Here is a 20198-nt window from a genome sequence, read left to right on the forward strand (position 1 = left end):
AGAACTCAGGGTCTTGCACCCTTGATTGGCTTATTTGTTTGGCTTGTACTCTACCATTCCAACCCAATACTGGAAACAGTGATTCTTAAAAAGCTGATAGCAGCCAGGTTCTAGTGGTGGCTCACACTAACTACTCAGGAAGCTGAGATCTGTGGATGACAGTTTGAAGCCAGCCAGAGCAGGAAGGCTTATGGAAAAGTCCTGAAGAAGGAAATACCTATTTATGTCTTACACAGATTGATAGAACTTGAAATTTTTCTGTATCCTCAAGATTGAACAGCTGAGGATTGACAAATCAGGCACTTTGGTGGTTGTATCTCCTGACTCCAAAGCCAGGGCCCCTGTCATTGTACAACTCACGCCGCCCCCACCGTCTGTCCCATTTCTTCCTCTTTCTGAGCCTTCTTCCTCTCTTCCTCTGTTCAGTGGTCACATGCTGTCTCCTGGGTGAAGTCAGTTGTGTGAGTCAGGATATTTTTAGATGCAAGTGACAGAAAATGCAACTTACACTGGTTTTACAAATAATAATGAAAGGGATGTATTTACTTTAAAGCTGAAAAAGACTTGATAAATCACGAAGAACCAATCAAAGTGGCCTTTAATCTCATGCGTTGTCCAGAGATCTAAGGATGCAGGTGCAGAAATAGGATGCCCTGCATCTCCCAGACTTGGTTCAGAGTCCCCAGGATGCAGGGGCAGGGTTGGGATGGCCTGCATCCCTGGGGTGGGCTGCTACGATGTGAGCATTCCTCTCCTCTCAGAGGTCAGCAGACACTGAAGATGTTAAGTTTTGTTTTGTTTCATTTGTTTTAAAGGAGCATGCTGTATAACTTCTCTTTTCTGCTTTTTTTTTTTTAGCTGTGGCCCTTCCAGGCCCACCCGGCCCTCCAGGAGAACCAGGGCTTCCTGGACCCAGAAACTTGGTCAGTATTTTATCAATGTAGTTAATGTATCATTCCATCTTGGATGGATTTACAGAAAATGGCTAGAATGTTTAGGGGCTAGCATCTCTTTGTTTTGGAAGTAGGAGTCTACAACTCCCATCAACAGTAGAAGGTAATTTGTCATCCATTCACATGGCTGAATAAAAAGAAAACAAAATAATTGATATTAAAGTTTGACTCTAAGTAAAAAGAAAATGAAATAATTGATATTAAAGTTTGACTCTATGAATCTATCATTAACTATGTTCTAGCAAGAACCAGTAATATTTTATGAAAACAATAAGCACAAGTATGTAGAGTACCAGGGTGGGTGTCTGGGCTGGCCAGTCAGATTTACTTTGGATCATTCTGCTTTCTCTATTCTGCCAAGGGACATCTCTTGAGTACCTGCTGTTCCATAGCTCATTGAAGCAGAGTATAGTGTGAGTTTATTATAATGCACAGAAATGAACAAGCACCTCACAAGTATGTCAGGATTCCTAGGCATACTCTGTGATTTTTTTTCTGGATTTTATAATCTTTTTCATTTTGGAGACAGAGAAAGTAGGCCCTACTTTTTTCTATCATGTATCTAATTATATTTTACATTGTACCTATATTGCAAAAATGGAGATGTAAGTATAACTGTCTATTTGTTGGCATTTCTTTTGTTTGTTTTGCTTTCTGGGCCTCCTTTTTCTTTTCTTTCTTTCTTTTTCTTTTTTTAGACAGAGTCTCACTGTGTAGCCTATGCTAACCTCAAACTGGTCAATTTTCTGCCTCTACCTCCTCCTGAGTGCTGGGATTATAGGCATGTTTCACCATACCCAGCTATGCTTGCATTTCTTACCCCTAAAGAAAAACTTGTTAAGTTTAAAACTTGTTTAAAAGTTGTTAAGGAGCAACATGACACCATTTTTCCAATGTTAATGCCATCCAGCAACATAAATAAATAGGGAGGAGGCAAAACTCACCAGTGATTTTGCTAAAACCAAAAACCCAACGAAGGTAGCTCTGTTGTTTTCTTTGTACTCGCAGAACCTTCTCTTTTGTGTTTTAATCCATTTGTGATGTTTCAAAGCAACACTCTTCTGTTATTAGTGAAGTTATAGGTCTCACTAAGCGTCTGAGAGTCTGGCTCCTACTTGGCTTTATGAAAGGGGGCTGGTTGTTCAAAGTTCCGCTGATAAATGCAGATTTAAAATGCTCTTACAGATCTCAGCATTTGCCAACATGGATGATATGCTGCAGACAGCACATCTGGTCATAGAAGGAACATTCATCTACCTGAGGGACAGCTCTGAGGTTTTTGTTCGTGTCCGAGATGGTTGGAAAAAGTTACAGGTGATTTTTCAAACTTTTTGAATGAATACCCCCTCCAAATCACCTTGGGGAAAAAATCATCACCTGCTCGGGGACCTGCCATTTTGCTGCCATATCTTCAATGTATTCCTTTTTCACAGCTAGGAGAGCTGATCCAGGTTCCTGTCAATAGCCTCCCACCACCTGCACTTTCCAGCAATGTGAGTAGTTTCCTGCCATGCCTCTGGTACCTTCCTCTTGTCAGTGCTTCCTGATTCCTCTGACACCCAGCCTCAGTTTTCCTACTTGTCAAATCATCAATCAGCGCAAGCATTCTGGGAGAACCCTTTCTTTTTTTACATCCCCTGCCTTGTAAAAACACAGCAACTTGCTGGATATTGAGATCTAAGGATCATGGTTCAAAGCTAGCCAGAGCAGACAAATCTGGGAATCTTAGCCTAGCAAAATGCCAGAAGTAGAAGTGTAAACTCAGTGCTAGAATGCCAGCCATGAGTGAAAATACTGAGCGAGAGCTTGAGCCTTGAGTTCAAGGCCCAGTACTGTACTGGCACAAACAAGCAAATAAACTCAGGCAACTGACATGGTCCATCTTTGAGCCTACTGCTACTGTCCTACTGTCCCCTTCCTTTTGCAAATGGCAGAAGCGAGGCTTCCCAGAGATTACCTGCTCTATTAAGTGAACATGTCAGCAGTGAAGCATGATCTTCCGCTCTTCAGCTCAAGACTTTTTCAAAGGTCTTAAAGAACATCCCCTCCTTTCCTGAGAATGGCCACGGAACCCTGACAGTTGGAGAGTCACAGTTAAAGACAATACCCAATGAATTCCAGACTAATGCATAGTCACAAGGTTTCTGCTTCTCTTTTGTCTCACAGCCATATCACCCCCCGCCTCCTGTGAGCCCTATAAGTGGCAATTATGAGAGACCTGCTGTAAGTACAATTCATGTAATTCTTCTGCAAACACTAAATGTGTGCCTCCATGTGCTAGACCCTGTGCTTAGTGCCTAGTCCTACTGTCAAGATGCTCACATGCTAGTGAGAGTCAAATAAAACATGAACCATTGTAAGACAGGGCCAAAAGCATTAGGATAAGGCAAACCCAAGATGCTGGGGTTATGAAGAAGTCAAGGAAGTCTGCCTGGAGAGATGATCCCTAAACTAAAGGCTAAAGGACAGCTGGGTTCAGGAGTGAGCCAAGTGAAGAAAGAATAGGAATTCTAGGCACAGAAAAGATGGACCAGAGGGAGGCAAGGGGAAACACTGTACATTCCTGACATTCCAAAAATTACAGCCTGGCCAGGGGAGTCCAATTTAAGGTAGAGAAGGAGAAAGCTTTGGATGCAGAGGTTGGCAGAGGCAAGGTCTAGTCATCAAAGATCTGTAAACCAACATAAGAACTTTGACCTATTCCTGTGAGCACTGGGATGCTGCTGAGGGGCTGAAGGGGGGAAATCACTTCAGATGACAATGGTCACTGAAAGTGAGTTAGAGAAGCCAGAAACAGGAGCCCAAACACGTTAGGTGGCTCCTGAGTTGTCTGAACTAGGGTCACAGCAGTGACTATGTGGAGGTAACTGGAGAGATAAGGAGGAGGCAAGCGAGACCCAGATGTGGCTATGAGGATGAGAGATGAGGAGTAATGTCCAGATTTCTACTTGGGTGACCAAGGGCTCCTGGGTTCCTTCCTAAGAACCACTTAGCATTGTTGAGCCTAACAACTCTCACACCATCCCTCTGCTAGCCTAAATAAAGATCGTGTCCAAATCACTATGGAAACTCTGTGGAACTCAACCACAGAAGCAGAAACACAGACCTGGGGTCTCTTTCCTGACTTTTAGTCTACGTTCCCGGCACCTCAGACTCTCCAAGTCTCACTTTCTGTCCTCCCTCCAGCACACCCCAACAGACAGACAAAGACCCCATCCGCTTGTGTTGCCCAGGCATTCATTCTGACTCCAACTCTCTGTGGCCTTATGGCTTTAGAGCCCAAACCACCTGACTCAATTCAGATTCTTAGCAAAGACAGTCTCCGTGGTATATCTTGAGGCAATCATACATTGTCAATGCAGTCCAATCCAGAGCAGCTAGAAGCTGAGGTTGAAAGCCTAAGACTACTCTTTTAACAGCGGCACTTTTCAAAGAACAGACCTGGGCTTGACAGATGCCAGAAACATATATCCTAGAAGGCTGCAGTCTCCAAGGAGGACCTTCCTTGGGGTATGGTGAATCTGAAATGCCTCTCAGCCACCCAAGTAGAGACAACTGTGACGGGGTAGACTATGAAAGACTAAACCTGCTGTAGAACCTGGTCTAGAGACATTAACTCAGGAGTCCTCAGCAGAACAATAGCAATTGATGAGGATGGTAGGTAGGGTCTCTGAAAAAAGAATATATACAGTGAAAAAGAATTAGACTATGGGGAGCCAAACCTTAATGGTTTTGTTTAATGGAAGAAAGAGAAGGAAATTCAGAGGCCATGGCTTGAGAGGAAAAAAGCATGCTAAGCAAGTTACTAGACAAGAGTGTGAAGGCTGCGAGGAGGCCCAGAAAAAGAACTAAAATGTGCCTTTCAAATTTAGAAGCTAGAGCAAAGCATTTCAGTAGCCAACAACATTAGAGTCAATTGAAGAGTAAATGAGAGGTTGGTATAGGTGCCTTTCAAAATGAAAGTTCTGGATACCAGTGGCTCAGGCCTAACACTAGCTACTCAGGAGGCTGAACTCTGAGGATTGCAGTTTGAAGTCATCCCAGGCAGAGAAGTGTGTGAGACTCTTCAATTAACCAACAAAAATCTGGAAGGGGGGTTGTAGCTCAAGTGTTAAGATGCTGGCCTCGGGCACAAAAGCTGGGGGACAACATCCAGGCAATGAGTTCAAGCCCAGAACTGGCACAGAGATACACACACACACACACACACACACACACACACCCCAACAGGACAGACAGACAGAAAAGCAGACAGACAGACATACACACATACACACACACACACACACACACACACACACACACACACACACCAACAGGACAGACAGACAGAAAGACAGACACACACACACAGACACACAGACACACACACAAATTTATGGCAAGTAGTTAATGGATTCATAAGGTAGTATTTAATAATTTCTGAGTTATATGTGTGTGTTGAATTGAAATCCTTTGTGAAACTACTTAAAGAAAATAAATACATAGTAATACATACTAGTAAATTTTGACAGTGCCTATAAAGAATGAAGGGGGAAAAAAGGTGTAACTCTACCAAAACTCCAACTACCCATACAATGGCCACTTTAACATGTTGATTATTATAACATGATTGTCTTCATTAAAATAATATCTATTCATTACCAAAATGGGCCAGTTAGTAGACACAGGAAACACCAGCCCCTAATTTTACTGTTCAGAAATAGCAATTATCCCAGATATTTCTCTATGTGTCTCCTTAGAGAAGGAGAGATGGAGAGTATAATTGGAGTGTGATAAGGGGGTGACTTCACTGACCCTGAACCATTCTCAGATATTCTTGGGGAACCTCATGCTGTCAAGCCTGTGTAAGTGGCCTCAGATGAGGCCCCAGAATCCTACTGGCCAGAACTACAGTCTTGTAGGCCCTTATCTAAGGGGAGCAGTGATTCAGATGCTTGAGAAGGTAAAAGGCAATTGGGGCAGTGTAGTCAGATTTGAAGACATCTGAGAGCCAAGGTATATGTGGAGGGAGATTGAAGTTAATGGCCTACAAGTGGTTGTGCTGAAAATGGGTAGCACACAGATCCCTTCCCATCCTGGTGACTGGGGACATACAATGTCCCATGCTGGCACTAGAAAACCTATTAGAAACTTCATCACCATTGGAGGTAGAGTAGGTGGCTGGGAGCTTCTTGACCTGGACCCCCATCTAGTATGGTGCTAAAGACAGAACCAGGGCAGAGTAAACTGGGTAGAAGCAGGCTTTAGAAGCTGTCCTATGCAAAGTGGAAGGGAAAAAGGGGGTGAGTGGACCAAATATGCAAGTGAAAGGGCAGTGTGTATAGTAGACATGGCACCTCATGGCCAGCTGTGGCCAACTGGCTGAAGCCTGAAAAGAGGAAGCAGACCAACAAAGTGGGACATGCAGTCTCTGTTCTGATCTGAGAGATAGCACAGAGCAGGGAGAGAAACACCAACCACCTCCTGTCCCCCATGTGGGGCTTATTGTGGGTCCTTTGGCTGAAGATATTTAAAAATGCTTTCCTAGGCTTGAGGTATAGCTCGGTGGTAGAGAGCTTGTCTAGCATGGAGAGACCCTGACAGGTCAAACTCAGCACTTCAAAAACCGAACAAGAAAACAAACAAAAATCAAAAAGCGTTTTTTTTCTCTGCTGACTTGGGCCCTGATCCTGTACTCGCATGGCTTCCCTCCGTGGTGCTGAGATTGAAACCCAGGGACAAATGCATGAGCGTTCCTTGGTTAGGAACTATATTCCAGAGACACGGAAGAAAGGGCTGGGAGACAGGGCCGTAGAAGAGCACTGGGTTTGGAGAGATCTTGTGTGTAAGGAAACAGGCTTTGCAGTATGGTTGTTCAACAAGGGGTTAGGAATGTGGAGCAAGAAGGTTCTACCCAAGCAATCTCAGCACTAAGTGCCATATCTTTCTCCCTTTTAATTCCTTTTTCCCCCTGGTCCCTTATGTGGGGCTGGGAGAGGGAAGAAAGGAGAGTCAGCAGTAGCTTGGGGAAGCTCTAAGATCCAGGGATAAAAGCAGCCAAAATTCGTGTTGGAGACTGAACCAGGGGTGAACCCAGAGCTCCTGCATCTATAGGTCAGATTCAGTATTCTAAAGTGCTTTATTTTGTCACCCAAGGAACATACTCGCACCCCATGGGCTGTTCAGAGAGCTGAGATGGGCAGCTGACTATTCTTCACAGGGATGGTCAGCTGCAGGGTCAGGTGAAGGTGAACTGAGCCTGCCTACACCATGCCTTCCATTCCAAAGGCTAGGGTCTCCTTGGGGATATAACATGGTCACGGTGTTGGAGAGCACCTTTAATGCTGACTGTGCTGTCTTTTCTCTCTCTTTCCAGCTGCACCTGGTTGCTCTGAACATGCCATATTCTGGGGACATCCGAGCTGATTTTCTGTGCTTCAAGCAGGCCAGGGCTGCAGGACTGATGTCTACCTTCCGAGCATTCTTATCTTCCCACTTGCAAGATCTGTCTACAGTGGTAAGGAAGGCAGAGAGATACAGCCTTCCAATAGTGAACCTCAAGGTAAAGACATGTCCTCCTCCCACTGCCTTCTTCATGTGACCGTCCCCACAAGAACTAGAGTATTTGCCATTCCATGACCTTGACCATGGTGCAAGCCCAGTTCTTTTCCTCATTGGCTATGTGACTTTGGGCAGGTAACTTTCCCTCTCTGGTCCGCAGTTTCCTCCTATTTATAGAGACCTTCCCGCTTCGATGGCTCTTGGAGCAGGCAGGGGGATAATAACCACTGCTTTTATTTATCAAGCTCTTTGTTTATTATAAAGCACTATATCTATTAGCTGAGGAGGTATTTCTGATAAAAATGAAAACTATTCTTTTCTCAGTTTGTCAGATGAGAAAACTGAGACTCAGAGGAAGAGCCGTTGGTTCGAAGTCACTGCAAACTTGCACTTATTTCTTTGACTCCTGTGTCTAGGGCTCTTGGTTTTACCAAGGGTATTTTCCAGATGGCTTTAAGCTCAGTAGCACTGAACAAAACAGACAGTGATGGTCCCAGAGCAGAGGGTCTTCATCTTCATCCTGTCTTGGTGCTTTCTAAGAGCTAAGCTATCCCTGCCTGCCAGACCTTTCTCTGCCTCTTTTGCTGGCTACTAGGTCTTATAAGAGTAGGTTATAACATGGAAATGGCCATAACCCAAGGATCGTATACAATCCATGGCCTCTGATTGAGGCCACAGAGGGACAGCTTGGTTGGTAGTCACACATATCCTGTGTCCTCGCAACCAACTAGATTGCAATAGTGTATCAGGCCCCTTCGGTCCCTGTAAACCTAACAATACAGTGTTGAGCATGAAGACTGGTAGGTCCCATCCTGACTCCATAGCCAGCACCCTCCATGTGCTCTCCCAGGTATGGCTCTAGCACCCTCACCTGCTAGCTTTCTGGTCTCTGCAAGAGACCAGGCTCTTCTGTTCTGGAAAAGAACTTTCACCTCTGCACCATGCACAATGGTACAAATTTAAAGCTTAGTATATGTGCATAATATTTTAATAATAATAATAATAATAATAGAATTTAAGTAGACTCTTCATGGGAGGAGTCTTCTACCTACATAGAATAAGAGATACTGCCTTAAAAAGAGAGTAAAACCAGAAGGACTGACTACAAAAATCAATCTATGTATGTATGTTAATGAATATATAGATTTGTATTTCTCAAGTTCCATTTCATCATGACTCTGGACTTGGGGCTGGGGACTTCAGTATGAAGTGGCATCTGGGTTTTGAAGACTGAGGAACAAGCTAGTCCATTTGTAGTCTAATATAGCATTTGTCTTTACAGGGCCAAGTACTTTTTAATAATTGGGACTCCATTTTTTCTGGCAATGGAGGTCAGTTCAATACACACATTCCAATATACTCCTTTGATGGCCGAGATGTGATGACAGATCCTTCTTGGTAAGTGAGCGTGGTGATCCACTTCTATAGCATGATGGTTTTAGGAAGCCTAATGGTGAGGTGTCTTATCAGTCTCCCCTTGAGGATATAACCATCAGAGAGCCACAGTGAGACAAATGAGGGCCCAGGGAAAGCCCTGGACTTAGAGCCAGAAAACAATATTGAGACTTTGGGCAAGTTACCTCCATTCTCTGAGCCTCAATTACCTTGTCTATCAAATGACCAAGACAACATATCTGTACCATAGGATCGCCATGCAGATAAAATGAATATTTGTAAAAATGTATAGCATTTGTAGTGAGCATTTAATAAGTGGTAAATGGTACAACTTGTTGATCCCATAACTCTACCCTGAGAGTTGCACTTGAAATCTTTGAAAATGACACATGCTTTTTAGAATAGAATAACTTAGCACACCTATTCCCCAGTGTCCTCTTTATCATCGGTCCAGTGCCAGACTGGGTGGGCACAGTAATAAATGGATGGCCTACTCTTAATGCATTCCCAATCTACAGGGACAGATAGACACAGACTATGATTCTAGACAGTATATGATTATTGAAAAATGGAAAAGAAAAAAAAACAAGGAAGACGACAGGAACACAAATTATACCTTCATTTTTACTTAAATACGAATCAGAGGTGGCTTTGTGTAAAAGGAGGCATCTAACGGGATTTGAAAGACAATGAGCCACTGGTCTGAAAGTAAACTAGAGACCACTCTAGATGAAGGGACCTCAGCAGCAAAGCTTCAGAGCCATGAAAGCAGAAGTGTGATTGGGAAATGCCTGCCAACTGCGTATGGCTGGAGTACAGTGTATTCATACAAGGCTGAAAAGAGCTGTGAGGACAAACAGGGGATCTGGCGTGAATCTTTGGAGGGAGGTGGAGTTTAATGCGATTTGCTTAATGCCAGTCAATTACCAAGATATACCACAAGGAAGTGTCATTTAAAATATAACATGGCAAAATTACTTTCTAGGCCCCAGAAGGTGGTTTGGCATGGCTCCAACACACACGGTGTCCGTCTTGAGGATAAATACTGTGAAGCATGGCGAACTGCAGACATGGCAGTCACAGGACTGGCCTCATCACTAACCTCGGGGAAGATTCTGGACCAGAGGGCATACAGCTGTGCTAATAAGCTAATCGTTCTGTGTATCGAAAACAGTTTGATGACTGACGCTAGGAAGTAACAACCTTCCAATAAGTCTTAAAAAAAAAGTTTTCCATTTTTTTCTTATGTGAAGAGTTGACACTGAAATCTAAAATGTTGTTTAAATGTTGTAAATATTACAGTATTTTTTAAAAAAAATTACTCATTCATCATAAAAGCAACCAAAGAAAACATACCTCAGTACACTCAAAATGAAAGACATAAAGGACTCAGATCAAAGGCATATCTGATCTACATATTGGTGCTAGATTCTCCAGGAAGCTGGTGCTGGCTGAACACATCCCAACACAGGTGAAAGCTATGGTCAAAGCAGAAAATATCACCTTTCTTATTGCATCACTTCAAAAAGTGATTCCCCCTTCTAACCATGGCTGTTGAGTGTAAGATGTCCTTCATGTTTTCTTACAGTGAATGTTTAGAGACATTATCCCTTTTCTTTTCTTTTTTTTTTTCTGGTCCTGGGGCTTAAACTCAGGGTCTGAGCAGTTGTTTTTTATTTGTTTGTTTGTTTGGTTGGTTTTTTTTTTTTTGCTCAAGGATAGCACGATAGCACTTGAGCCACAGCTGCAACTTTCAGCTTTTTTGGTGGTTAATTGGAGATAAGAGTCTTGTGGACTACCTTTCCTGTCTGAACTGGCTTTGAATTACCAGATCTCAGCCCACTGAATAGCTAGGAATAAAGGCCTGGCCATTATCCCTTTTCTAAGTTATGTGCAAATCAAACACTTTATTTCCACACATTTATCATTTGCAACTGCTGTTCCTACCAAGAAACAGAATGCTCAAATGCTCCTTATGTGTATTTTCTTATAGCATCAAACTTTAATATGTTTCTTACCTCCCTCTTAAATATTATTGTCAGCATGCCATAAGAGTTTGATTATTTTTACCCAATCATATTTTAGTGTGGCATATGTTTATATAACTCTGACTTGCTGGAAAAGTTGAAACTCTAAATTATCTGAAACTAGAAGAGACAGAGCAACATAATGACTACTCTTTCCCTTGGTAGCCCGGCTCCCCATCCTCCACCCAATTTTTTGATTGCCATTTGACAAGTCTTGAATTACAACTGCAACTGAAACAAATAGGTTGGTAGGAATGAGTTTTCTGAGAAAAAAAGAAGTGTCATCATCCTGCTGTGTACTTTGATCTTTTGTCCGTGTAAGTGAACATAAAAACATCTTTTCCAGGCGCTTTCTTCTGGTTGCCTTTTTCTCGCTGGTTCCTTTATTCTTTGTCACTGATGTGGAAGTGACCTGGGGTGCATCTGCTAATTCCATCCCCTGCCTTTAGTGCTTATCCTCAGGCAATGACCTGAGCACTGAAGATTTTCCCATTATGCTCTCTGCTCTTGTCATCTCCTACTTGGTGAGACAGGGGAGGGACAGAAGAGCCTCAGAGAAGAAGGCAGGATTCATTGTGCATCTGCCACTGGCTCAATGCATGCATTGGGCATGTCTGCCTGCCTCTCAAGGAGGCAGGAGAAAGCACAGTGTCAGCTTCACGTACTAAAATCAGACTAATTAGAGGCCTCATTTCCTATTTTTTTTATGTGCCACTCCTGAGCTTGAACTGGGTACTGTCCCCGAGCATTTTTTTTTGCTCAAGACTAGCACTGTCCCACAGTGCTAGCTTCACATCACAGCTTCAAGTCTAGCTTTTCTGATAGTTGATTGTATACATGAGTTTTATGGACTTTCCTGCCTGGGCTGGCTTTGAACCACTTGTTTGCTTTTTATAATAACTCAGCAAAGTGGAAAATCTCCACTGTTCAAAGGAAGCCCCCAAATGGAGGTTTAGGTACTTACTTGGATCAGCTCTCAAAGCTGGTGAGTAACAGGGATGGTTTCAGACTCAGGCTCCATCTCACTCCAGATCCTAAGATCTTTCCCAGGAACCACTGTGCAAGGCTGCCTCTTCATTCCTGCCCAGCGCCAAGTGTTTGACTTTGGTTCTGGTTTGACTCAGGAGAAGCATGGTCACTAGCCAGAGGCATGCTGAGATGCATTTCTCCCATTCAACTGGGTGGGCCCAAGACACTTGGAAAGGTAAATTTTTCCTCACAGTCCTTGAAGTAGGAAATTGGGGAAAAAAGCAGCCCAGAATCCATATTTAGGAGCTTCACGAATGGAAGAACAGCAAGGATCTTCTTTATGAGTCATGGAATAAAGACAGCTATAGCTGGAAAGTCCCAGAGATGGATGGTTGGGGACCAGCTCAGCCACAAGTTACAGAGTGGGGGTGCTTGGCATGGAGAGGAATCACTGGAGGATGAAGACAGGAGGCTCCCAATGTCAGGAAGTACAAATGCCATCTATTCCTGGGCCTATGGGGCAGAATAGGTTTGGACTTTGGGAAGAGGGCAGACAGGAGATGAATATCTTTTGTTAACCCTAGGAAAGGGCATTGAAGATCCTTCCCTTGCCCCTCAATCTTCCTGCACTGGAAGAAGTATAGCAGGCCTCCCAGGGGAGGCCCTGAGTTAACCACAGCCCATGCACAGTATGACCTGGCAATCAAGACCCTTCCCTGAACATTGGCCTCCACCTAACCTCTTGTCACATGGCAAAGTCCACTGCCCCACTGAAGGAAAGCCTTGATCTCTAGGTCTGTGCTGGTCCTTCCTAATGGCTGATGCATGTGTGACATCCCCCACTCCCTGGACCTGCCTATCTCTTTTCATATTCTGAATCTTGGTACCCAACTGAAATATGATGGCAGAAGGAGATTCAACCCTTCAGTTTACCCCCATGTCTGTAAACATTGAATATGCCTAAAGACCAGGAAGCTAACTCGTGCTCTCAGGAATAATACAGGAGGGGAAATTTCTACCACAAGTGGCTAATCTTCATAGTGCCAAAGGTCTTTTGGCTACTTGCTCTGAGTCCAACTATGTATGGAACCAGAGGACAGAAATGACTACCAACACATGTTAGGGGCCAGACCCAGAAGGGAGGAAGACTAGGGTTGAGAGGGGCAAAGGATCTAAGAAACCATGGTGGCAGAGCATGAAGGAGAAATTCTGTAGAACCCCCTCCCAACCTTGATGTGTCACATAGTATGTCCTGAAGTAGAACCAAGAAAATGAGGAAAATTGACCACAGCAGTCCCCCACCCTCAGGTTTTTTTCATATCCTCTGGTCTCTATGGCTTGTGTAGTCACTTCAACTTGTCAGGGGCTATAGGTAGAATTCTACAAACTATCAGCAGCCTACAACAACTGAGCATTAGTTATGATTCTTTGTATTAGTCAATAAGAGAAACACAACTCAAAGCCAAAAAAAAACAAGCAAACAAAACAAACACCAGCTGATAAGATCAGAAGCACAAAGGTTACAGAGACAATGTGGCAATGTGGTCAGTGTATATGTGAGAGAGAGGAAGAGAGACAGAGACAGAAAGATAGAGTCTGCCTTGCTTGCTTGCTTCTGCTTTGATCCAAAGGATACTCCTTCCCTCTGAGGACAAGATTTCTTCATGCTTCATATGACAGAGAGCACCAGGATTATATCACCCTGTATTACCTCATCACCCTGAGAGTGGCTGCAGAGGAAAGAGGAGACTTGCTCCTCACTCTGAGATTACATCAGTTCCTGGAAAGGACTCCAATTAGTCCCACTTGTGTTGTAGGCCCAGGACAAGTTGCATGTTGATTGGCTGCTCCTCCAGTGCAGTGGAAGTAATTGCTCCACCCACCATACACAGAGATTTGAAATAACCAGAAATCAGGAGCAAAGAAGGTTGAGAAGACTCCTCCTCCTCCTCCTCCTCCTCCTCCTCCTCCTACTACTACTACTACTATTGCTACTACTACTATTACTACTGCCAATAATAACAACAACAATAACAGATTCTACCACATCCAGCTACCGGAACAGGTTGAATGTGAGAGATAGAATTAAAGGCAGGGGTGAGATCACACTGGCCTTGAATTCTGGTTTAAGGTATTTAGACTTTACCTTACAAGTGATAGGGTACCTTGAGAAGATTTAAAGAAGATAAGAGATTCATGTTTGAAAACAGCCAAGCAGATCTTTCTTTTTTCCATTTGTCCTACTGAAATGTTTGTTGAATAATTTATTTTTTAACCAGGGTCATGTTTCAATTTCAATCTACCAAGTCCATTCAATACCACAGACCATGGCAAATCTCATATACATTTCTTGTTCTTTCCCAACCCTTAGAAACTCTGGCAGGGACTACTATATGATGTGTGGCCATGTTACCTAGCCTCACAGGAAATAGGCTTTCTTAATTACTTCCAGGGTCACCAGGGTGCTACTGAGTCTCTTTGAAGCTCTCTAATAAAAATTTCCTCTTTTGGCCTTCAACCTTGTGCTTCAATAATTCAAGTGGCAGTATAGAAGGAATTCAAGTCTAGAATTTCAATTTGTAGGTTTCAATTTTGGCTCTGCTACTTTTTAGCTGTATAATTATAGGAAATTACTGCAAATATCCAAGTTACTAAAAATAATCCTTACACCCCAATCCTTCTCTGTGTCTCAATGGCCTCATCAATAGAAATGACCCTCCACTGAGTGAACTCATTGGTAGTATTGTAGTGAGGCTCTGGCCCTAAGTGAGTGTCTTACCAGTGTTCACTATCCTTGGCTTTCCTGTGTGTCTCCCATGAGGAACCAGAGAGTTCCTCCTCCAGCCTTGGCAGATGATGTCTTCTAGTCTGCCTTCTTTCTCTGCCCATTTCCAAGCCCAGGCTATGACTCAATGTTTACTCATTGGCATAGCTCTTGTTGTTATAAGTGAATATTCTCTGTCCCAAATCCCAAATACCCTGGCTATTCGGCTCCTCTGCATGATCATTCTGCATAATCCAACAACTAAAATGTTATTATCATTGGCTCAGTAGGGGTTCCAAGACTCAGACCCTACATTAGGACTAGATTCTTTCTAATTGACAGGAGCATGTGCCACAGTGACTTCTGAATAGATGCATTATTCCCCTGCTTAAGCCATTCCAGTGCCCTGAATTCTAAGAAGGTGCCAGAGTGCCTGCCCTGTTATCTGATATGCTGGTAGGAGGAACTTGCCTACCTTACTCTCTTAGACTTGTTCCTTCTATCAGTAGATGGCACCCATCCAGGCAGGGACTCAAGAATCATTTATCTACTTATTCATTAAACATATTTGATATATGCTTTTTGAGAGAGGATCTCACTATGTAGCCCAGACTGCCCTGAAACTCATGATTCTCTTGCTTTAGACTCCTACACCTACTGATATATTTTTATTTTTAATTGGCACGTAGTAATTCTATATGTTTGTGAGATTGGAATGCTATTCCAATAGAAGGATACAATGTATAGTGAGCAGAGTAAGGTGATTGGCATATTTATCACCTCAAAAATTTGTCATTCTTTTATTCTGGCTATATTCAAAATCCTCTCTGCCAGGCTGTTTTATTAAGCAAAAAACTGAGTGGCATTAATAAGAAGCCATAAGAAAATGTTCAGCAAACTTGAGATATTTTTATGATGACCACTTTGGCTTTTAAATGTCAAATATTTTTTTAAAAAATACTTCAGTGATCACTTGCTTTACTGTATTCATTTGCATTGAAGGAAATGGCATGCTGGTACTTCTCAATCTCAACTCTAATCCTAATCCTAATTTTTACCCCACCCCAAACCCCGACCTTAACCCTAACCCCCAACCCCAACCCTAACTCACAAACTCAATCCCAACCCTAACCCTAACCCAACCCCAAATACAACCCTAACCTCAACCTCCCTCAACTGCCCCCCACCCTCCCACCCCTTGCCCCCGCCCCATAGCACAATTGCGTGTACCTTCCTGTTGATCTCTTGGGCTCCAGCTTCTCTCTTCCTGTTCTTTTTCCACACCAAGAAAAAGTTGTTTCCAAAAAGCTCTCCACACTCTGAGTTTTGGGTTTCCCTTTAGATGGGAATTCTTCTACAAGCAGTCAAAATGAGAGATGACCCCAGGAACTCCCAGGAAGTCAGACAGAGAAGGTACAACACACCTTTTTCTTAAGAACTTTGGGATCAACAGAGCCTGGCATCTCTGAGCTTCCCAGCACACTACAATGTACAATACCATTAGAGTTAGATGTGGAGCTTTACAACTGTATCGTGGCTCCAGGGTGTTCCTGACCCTTCCATATGATCTTAAGATAAACCAAGTACAATCCAGCCATTCTACAGTCATTTTGTCCTAGCCCATAAATATCTATTTCAGAAACACAAATGGCCATGCTGCTGTCCAGGACCACAGTTCCAAATAAATGGCATTCTGTGCTATCCTAGGTGTATCTGTCTCTCTGTCTTCAATCTCATGGCACCTTAGGGCTGGCTTCACGCTCAAACTTGTTCTTGCCATGTTTCAGAAACTCCTCTCAGTCACTGGAAAGCAGAAGAGAATGGGGCACTATCTCAGATTTCAGCCTGCCATGCACAAGTAGAGTGGGCTCAGATAGCTAGAAAAGATCTCAGGTAAAGAGATGTGAATGCTGGGAATCAGAAACTAGAGGTCTATCAACTACTCAACTCAGACCCTGTTTGTCTGGCTCAGTCTAAGAGGAAGCCACAGAGGTTTGATTTCAAGATAACAATTACAGATGACAGCTTCCTCAAATGTTACTGAGAGGCACAGAGGAAGAAGAAAACAACCAGTAAGAAGAGGAAGAAGAAAAACTGTTTTGTTAGGATCTGACACTGACAAGATGCATTGTACTCATAACCTGATTTCTAGAATTGAAATCCCTTTGTACAAATACATTACCATTATCATCCAAGAACATTAAAGTGGGGGAACTAAACCTTGAGGGATTCTGGGACATCTGAACCTAGTGAGACTGGCACCCCACAACGCAGCAATGGCAGTGCCTGTGTGTGACTCTGTTATGATGCATGGTGTGCAGGAAGGACTGGAGGCCAAAATAAACTGGGGAAGAAGCTAAGGACGCTCATAAGCAACCCCACCTTGCTGATCGCTCTCAGAAGAGTTACTGATCCTGATGGTGTAGACTTTCATGTTCATGAACCTCAATAACTAGCAACAGGCCCCAGTAAGTCAGCTGAGGAGGTCCAGCAGTCTCAAAATTTCAAATTGTCAGATCAATCAAGAACCAGTGGCTGTCCCCTGATGGACAGGAGGCTGGAGTGTTTGAAAGCTGCCTAGGGCAGTATTATCTCCTCTGTTCTTCTACTTCCTGATGTGAAAAAAAAACCTAATGAGTGTCATTGGGTCTTGAGGTTCAGCCCTTTGCAGCAGGAAGTGAGAAGTGATCAGCACAAACATGGCTCAGGGAGCTGAGGTCAACCCAGGAGGCATCTGCTATGATCTCCTCAGCGGTTCAGCCTTACTCTCCTCCTCTTATCATCAAGGCCCCAGGCTCCTCACCCTCTAAGCAGTAATTCCTCCTTTTTTGGTTTTGCTTTCCACCATTTCCATGATCATCCCTGATCCAAAAATATTAAGTGGAAAGTTCCAGAGTCACATGCTGGTGACTCATGCCTGTAACCGGAGCTACTTGGGAGGCTGAGAACTTAAAGATCAGAGTTTGAAGCCAGTCCAGGCAGAAAAGTTAGGGAGAGTCCTTTCTCAACAAGTAAATGGCTTGAACCTATCATCCTAAGCTACATGGGAGGCTGAAATTAGAAGGATCGTAGTACCAGCCCAGCCTAGCCCAGACAGAAAAGACTGTGAAACTTCATCTTATGGCGGCAAGCCAGAAACAGTATTGTGTGTGTTATTCTAGCAGTGATGAGAAGGCTAACGTTAGTGGTTTGTGGTTAATGTGCAGCCCTGGGAACGAGACCCTATCTCAAAAATAACCAGTAAGAATAGGGTAGAGGCATGGCTTGCTCAGTGGTACTGTTCTAGCACAGCACTAAGAGACCTTAAGTTCAAACCCCAGGACTCCGAAGCTGAAGGAGATCTCTGTCAAGTCTGCCAAGCAAACACCTATGGGGAAGAAATAGAAAAAAAAACCACTTATACAAAATTATAACAAAATTTTAAAAGATACTTTAAAATATAAAAGATTCTATATACAATCAATGAGTTTGAATTTTAAGAAATAGGTATAATGGGTACTATGAAAGCTATACTATGAAAAGAACTATCTATACTATCAAAATGTAATGACCAAAGCTGATACAAAAATAAGACAATCTGAGTATTTCACCCACTGTAAGTGAACAAGTATTCAACTTGGGAACAGCATACCAGTCCCCATTGGAATTTTCCCCATACTGGGGAGAGTCACTTCTTGCCACAAACGCTGCAGTCCCCACAAGCAGATGATTCTCCAGTTGTAAGTCATCCTATAGATAGAAAAGGCGGGTCTGACATTCTTTAATAAGCCTTGGGAAGGGGTGGGGTATCATGGTGGGCAGCTCTCTGGAGAAAATGGTATCTTATAGCTCCTTTGTTTCACCAATGGGCTTTAATTGGGATTCCTGGATAGCAGAAAAAGTGTGTGTGTGTGTGTCTGTGTGTGTGTGTATACACACATTCACATACTAATACTGGGCCTTGAAATATGGGCCTCAAGCTCTAGTTAATTGGAGATAAGGGTCTCCTAGATTCATCTGCCCTGGCTGGCTTTGAACCTTGATTCTCAGACCTCAGCCTCTTGAATAGATAGGATTACAGATGTGAACTACTAGCACCTGGCTCTGTGGAACAACTTGCTACATCTTAACAATGGATAGAAGTAAGTCAGGCTGACAGAAGCCTGGGGAAGAATGTGACAGGAAGAAGAAACACAAATGTAAGGGCTTTAAGAGTCAAGGTAGCTCAGTGTGATGAAAGGGAAGGCACTTTGCTGAGGCTTCAGCAAGAGTAAATAAAGTCCAGGAGGAGAGGTCTCACACACAGCTGCAGGGTAGGCCCCTAGATTCTTGGAGGCTAACATTAGATTTCATGTCTGGTTGCTTACATAATTAAACATTTTATTTTATTATTTTGGGCATCCCCAGAGAGAACATGGCACTCTGTGCCCCGCTCCCCCACACCTCACCTCAGTAGGTGTCTCTCCATTTGCATCCTTTGTTGTAACATCCTTTATCATAACCAGAGACCCTGAGCTCTGTGAGCTACTGTAGCAAAGTAATCGAATCTAAAGAGGCCATTGTGGGAACTTTGCTTTATAGTCCACCAAACAGAGCACGTAGATCACAACTTAGGACTTAGGACTGGCCTCTGAGGTGAACCATCATCCTGTGGCAGTCTGATGCTATCTGTACATCAACCACATCAGAACTTAATTGAATTAGAGGACACCCAACTGGTTCCAGCTGCTGGATTAACTGCTTGTTTCCTGCTGGGGAGAAAGCCCCACACTTGTAGTATGGCACACATGCTCTGTGTTCTCTGAGCTCTAGCTTTACTGTTCACCATATCTACAGACAGGAGGTAGACAGACAGGGGTCTCTGTGGCTGGCATCAGGAATCTTGGCTGTCAGCTGCATGTCTTCTAGGCAGGAGCAGAGGACCAGATCTCTACCAAAGGGGAAAGGGTCTGGGGGGAGGGGACTCTTTAAGAAGAGAGAAAGAAACTGGCCAGGTAAACATCCCTCTCCCAGCAAGTCAGATTTAAGGGCCAGCACCCAGGAATAAGAAAACATTCAAAGGCTTGGCTTTATCGTCTGTCCCAACTTAAACAAGAAAAGAAACTGGTAGACAGTAGTTGCACTGAGAAATGAAGCACCAATGGTTACCTTTGCAGAGAAAGGTATTAAGCAGGTGCAAAGTGAGCAGTGTAGGCCCCCGTGGTGGCTTGCTGGGCTCTGAAGGAAGCTTTTCCAGGTGGTGACTCATTTCAGAGTCACACCCTCGTTAGCTCTGCTCTCCAAAGCCAGATAAATAGGAAGTGTGGTAGACAATCCTTTTTAGTAGAAGTACACTTGAATTTGTTTGCATGGGCATGAGCACTGGAAAACAATGACTTTCCCTTGATTCTTTGGCTGCATCGAAGAAATAGAGTGATGTTAAAAAGAGGTTCCAAAGAAACACTATAGTTCTGTACCCAATGGACCTGTAAGGACTGCCAAATCAGCTGAGCTAAAATGTCATGACTTGTTTTGATCATCATGTTTATTAGAGTCTCAGCATAGCAAGATCATAAAGGACCTTAAGCC

At 43.4% G+C, this 20198-nt stretch overlaps 1 protein-coding gene and 1 long non-coding RNA gene across 3 annotated transcripts in view; one reads left to right on the forward strand and one right to left on the reverse strand.

The window, feature by feature from the left end:
* Col15a1 (collagen type XV alpha 1 chain) overlaps positions 1–11265 on the forward strand; it is a 94831-nt gene extending 83566 nt beyond the window's left edge. The window contains exons 34-40 of the mRNA XM_070010567.1: positions 859–923; positions 2139–2267; positions 2387–2446; positions 3120–3176; positions 7312–7497; positions 8779–8894; positions 9877–11265. Of these exons, the coding sequence (XP_069866668.1) occupies positions 859–923; positions 2139–2267; positions 2387–2446; positions 3120–3176; positions 7312–7497; positions 8779–8894; positions 9877–10090 (827 nt within the window). The 3' untranslated portion in view covers positions 10091–11265. The remainder of the gene's footprint in view (positions 1–858; positions 924–2138; positions 2268–2386; positions 2447–3119; positions 3177–7311; positions 7498–8778; positions 8895–9876) is intronic.
* LOC138819227 (uncharacterized) lies at positions 544–16158 on the reverse strand. Of its 2 annotated transcripts, none has more exons than XR_011369372.1 (3): positions 15882–16158; positions 2911–3026; positions 544–1080 (listed from the first exon to the last, which is right to left on the reverse strand). It is a non-coding gene; the product is annotated as an uncharacterized lncRNA (long non-coding RNA). The 2 variants fall into 2 exon arrangements; XR_011369373.1 differs by lacking the exon at positions 15882–16158 and adding an exon at positions 11883–12008.
* Positions 16159–20198: the final 4040 nt, after the last annotated feature.

This window comes from Dipodomys merriami, unplaced genomic scaffold (genome assembly GCF_024711535.1).
Source record: "Dipodomys merriami isolate MVZ:Mamm:240054 unplaced genomic scaffold, mDipMer1.0.p SCAF_11, whole genome shotgun sequence".
Taxonomy (NCBI): domain Eukaryota; kingdom Metazoa; phylum Chordata; class Mammalia; order Rodentia; family Heteromyidae; genus Dipodomys; species Dipodomys merriami.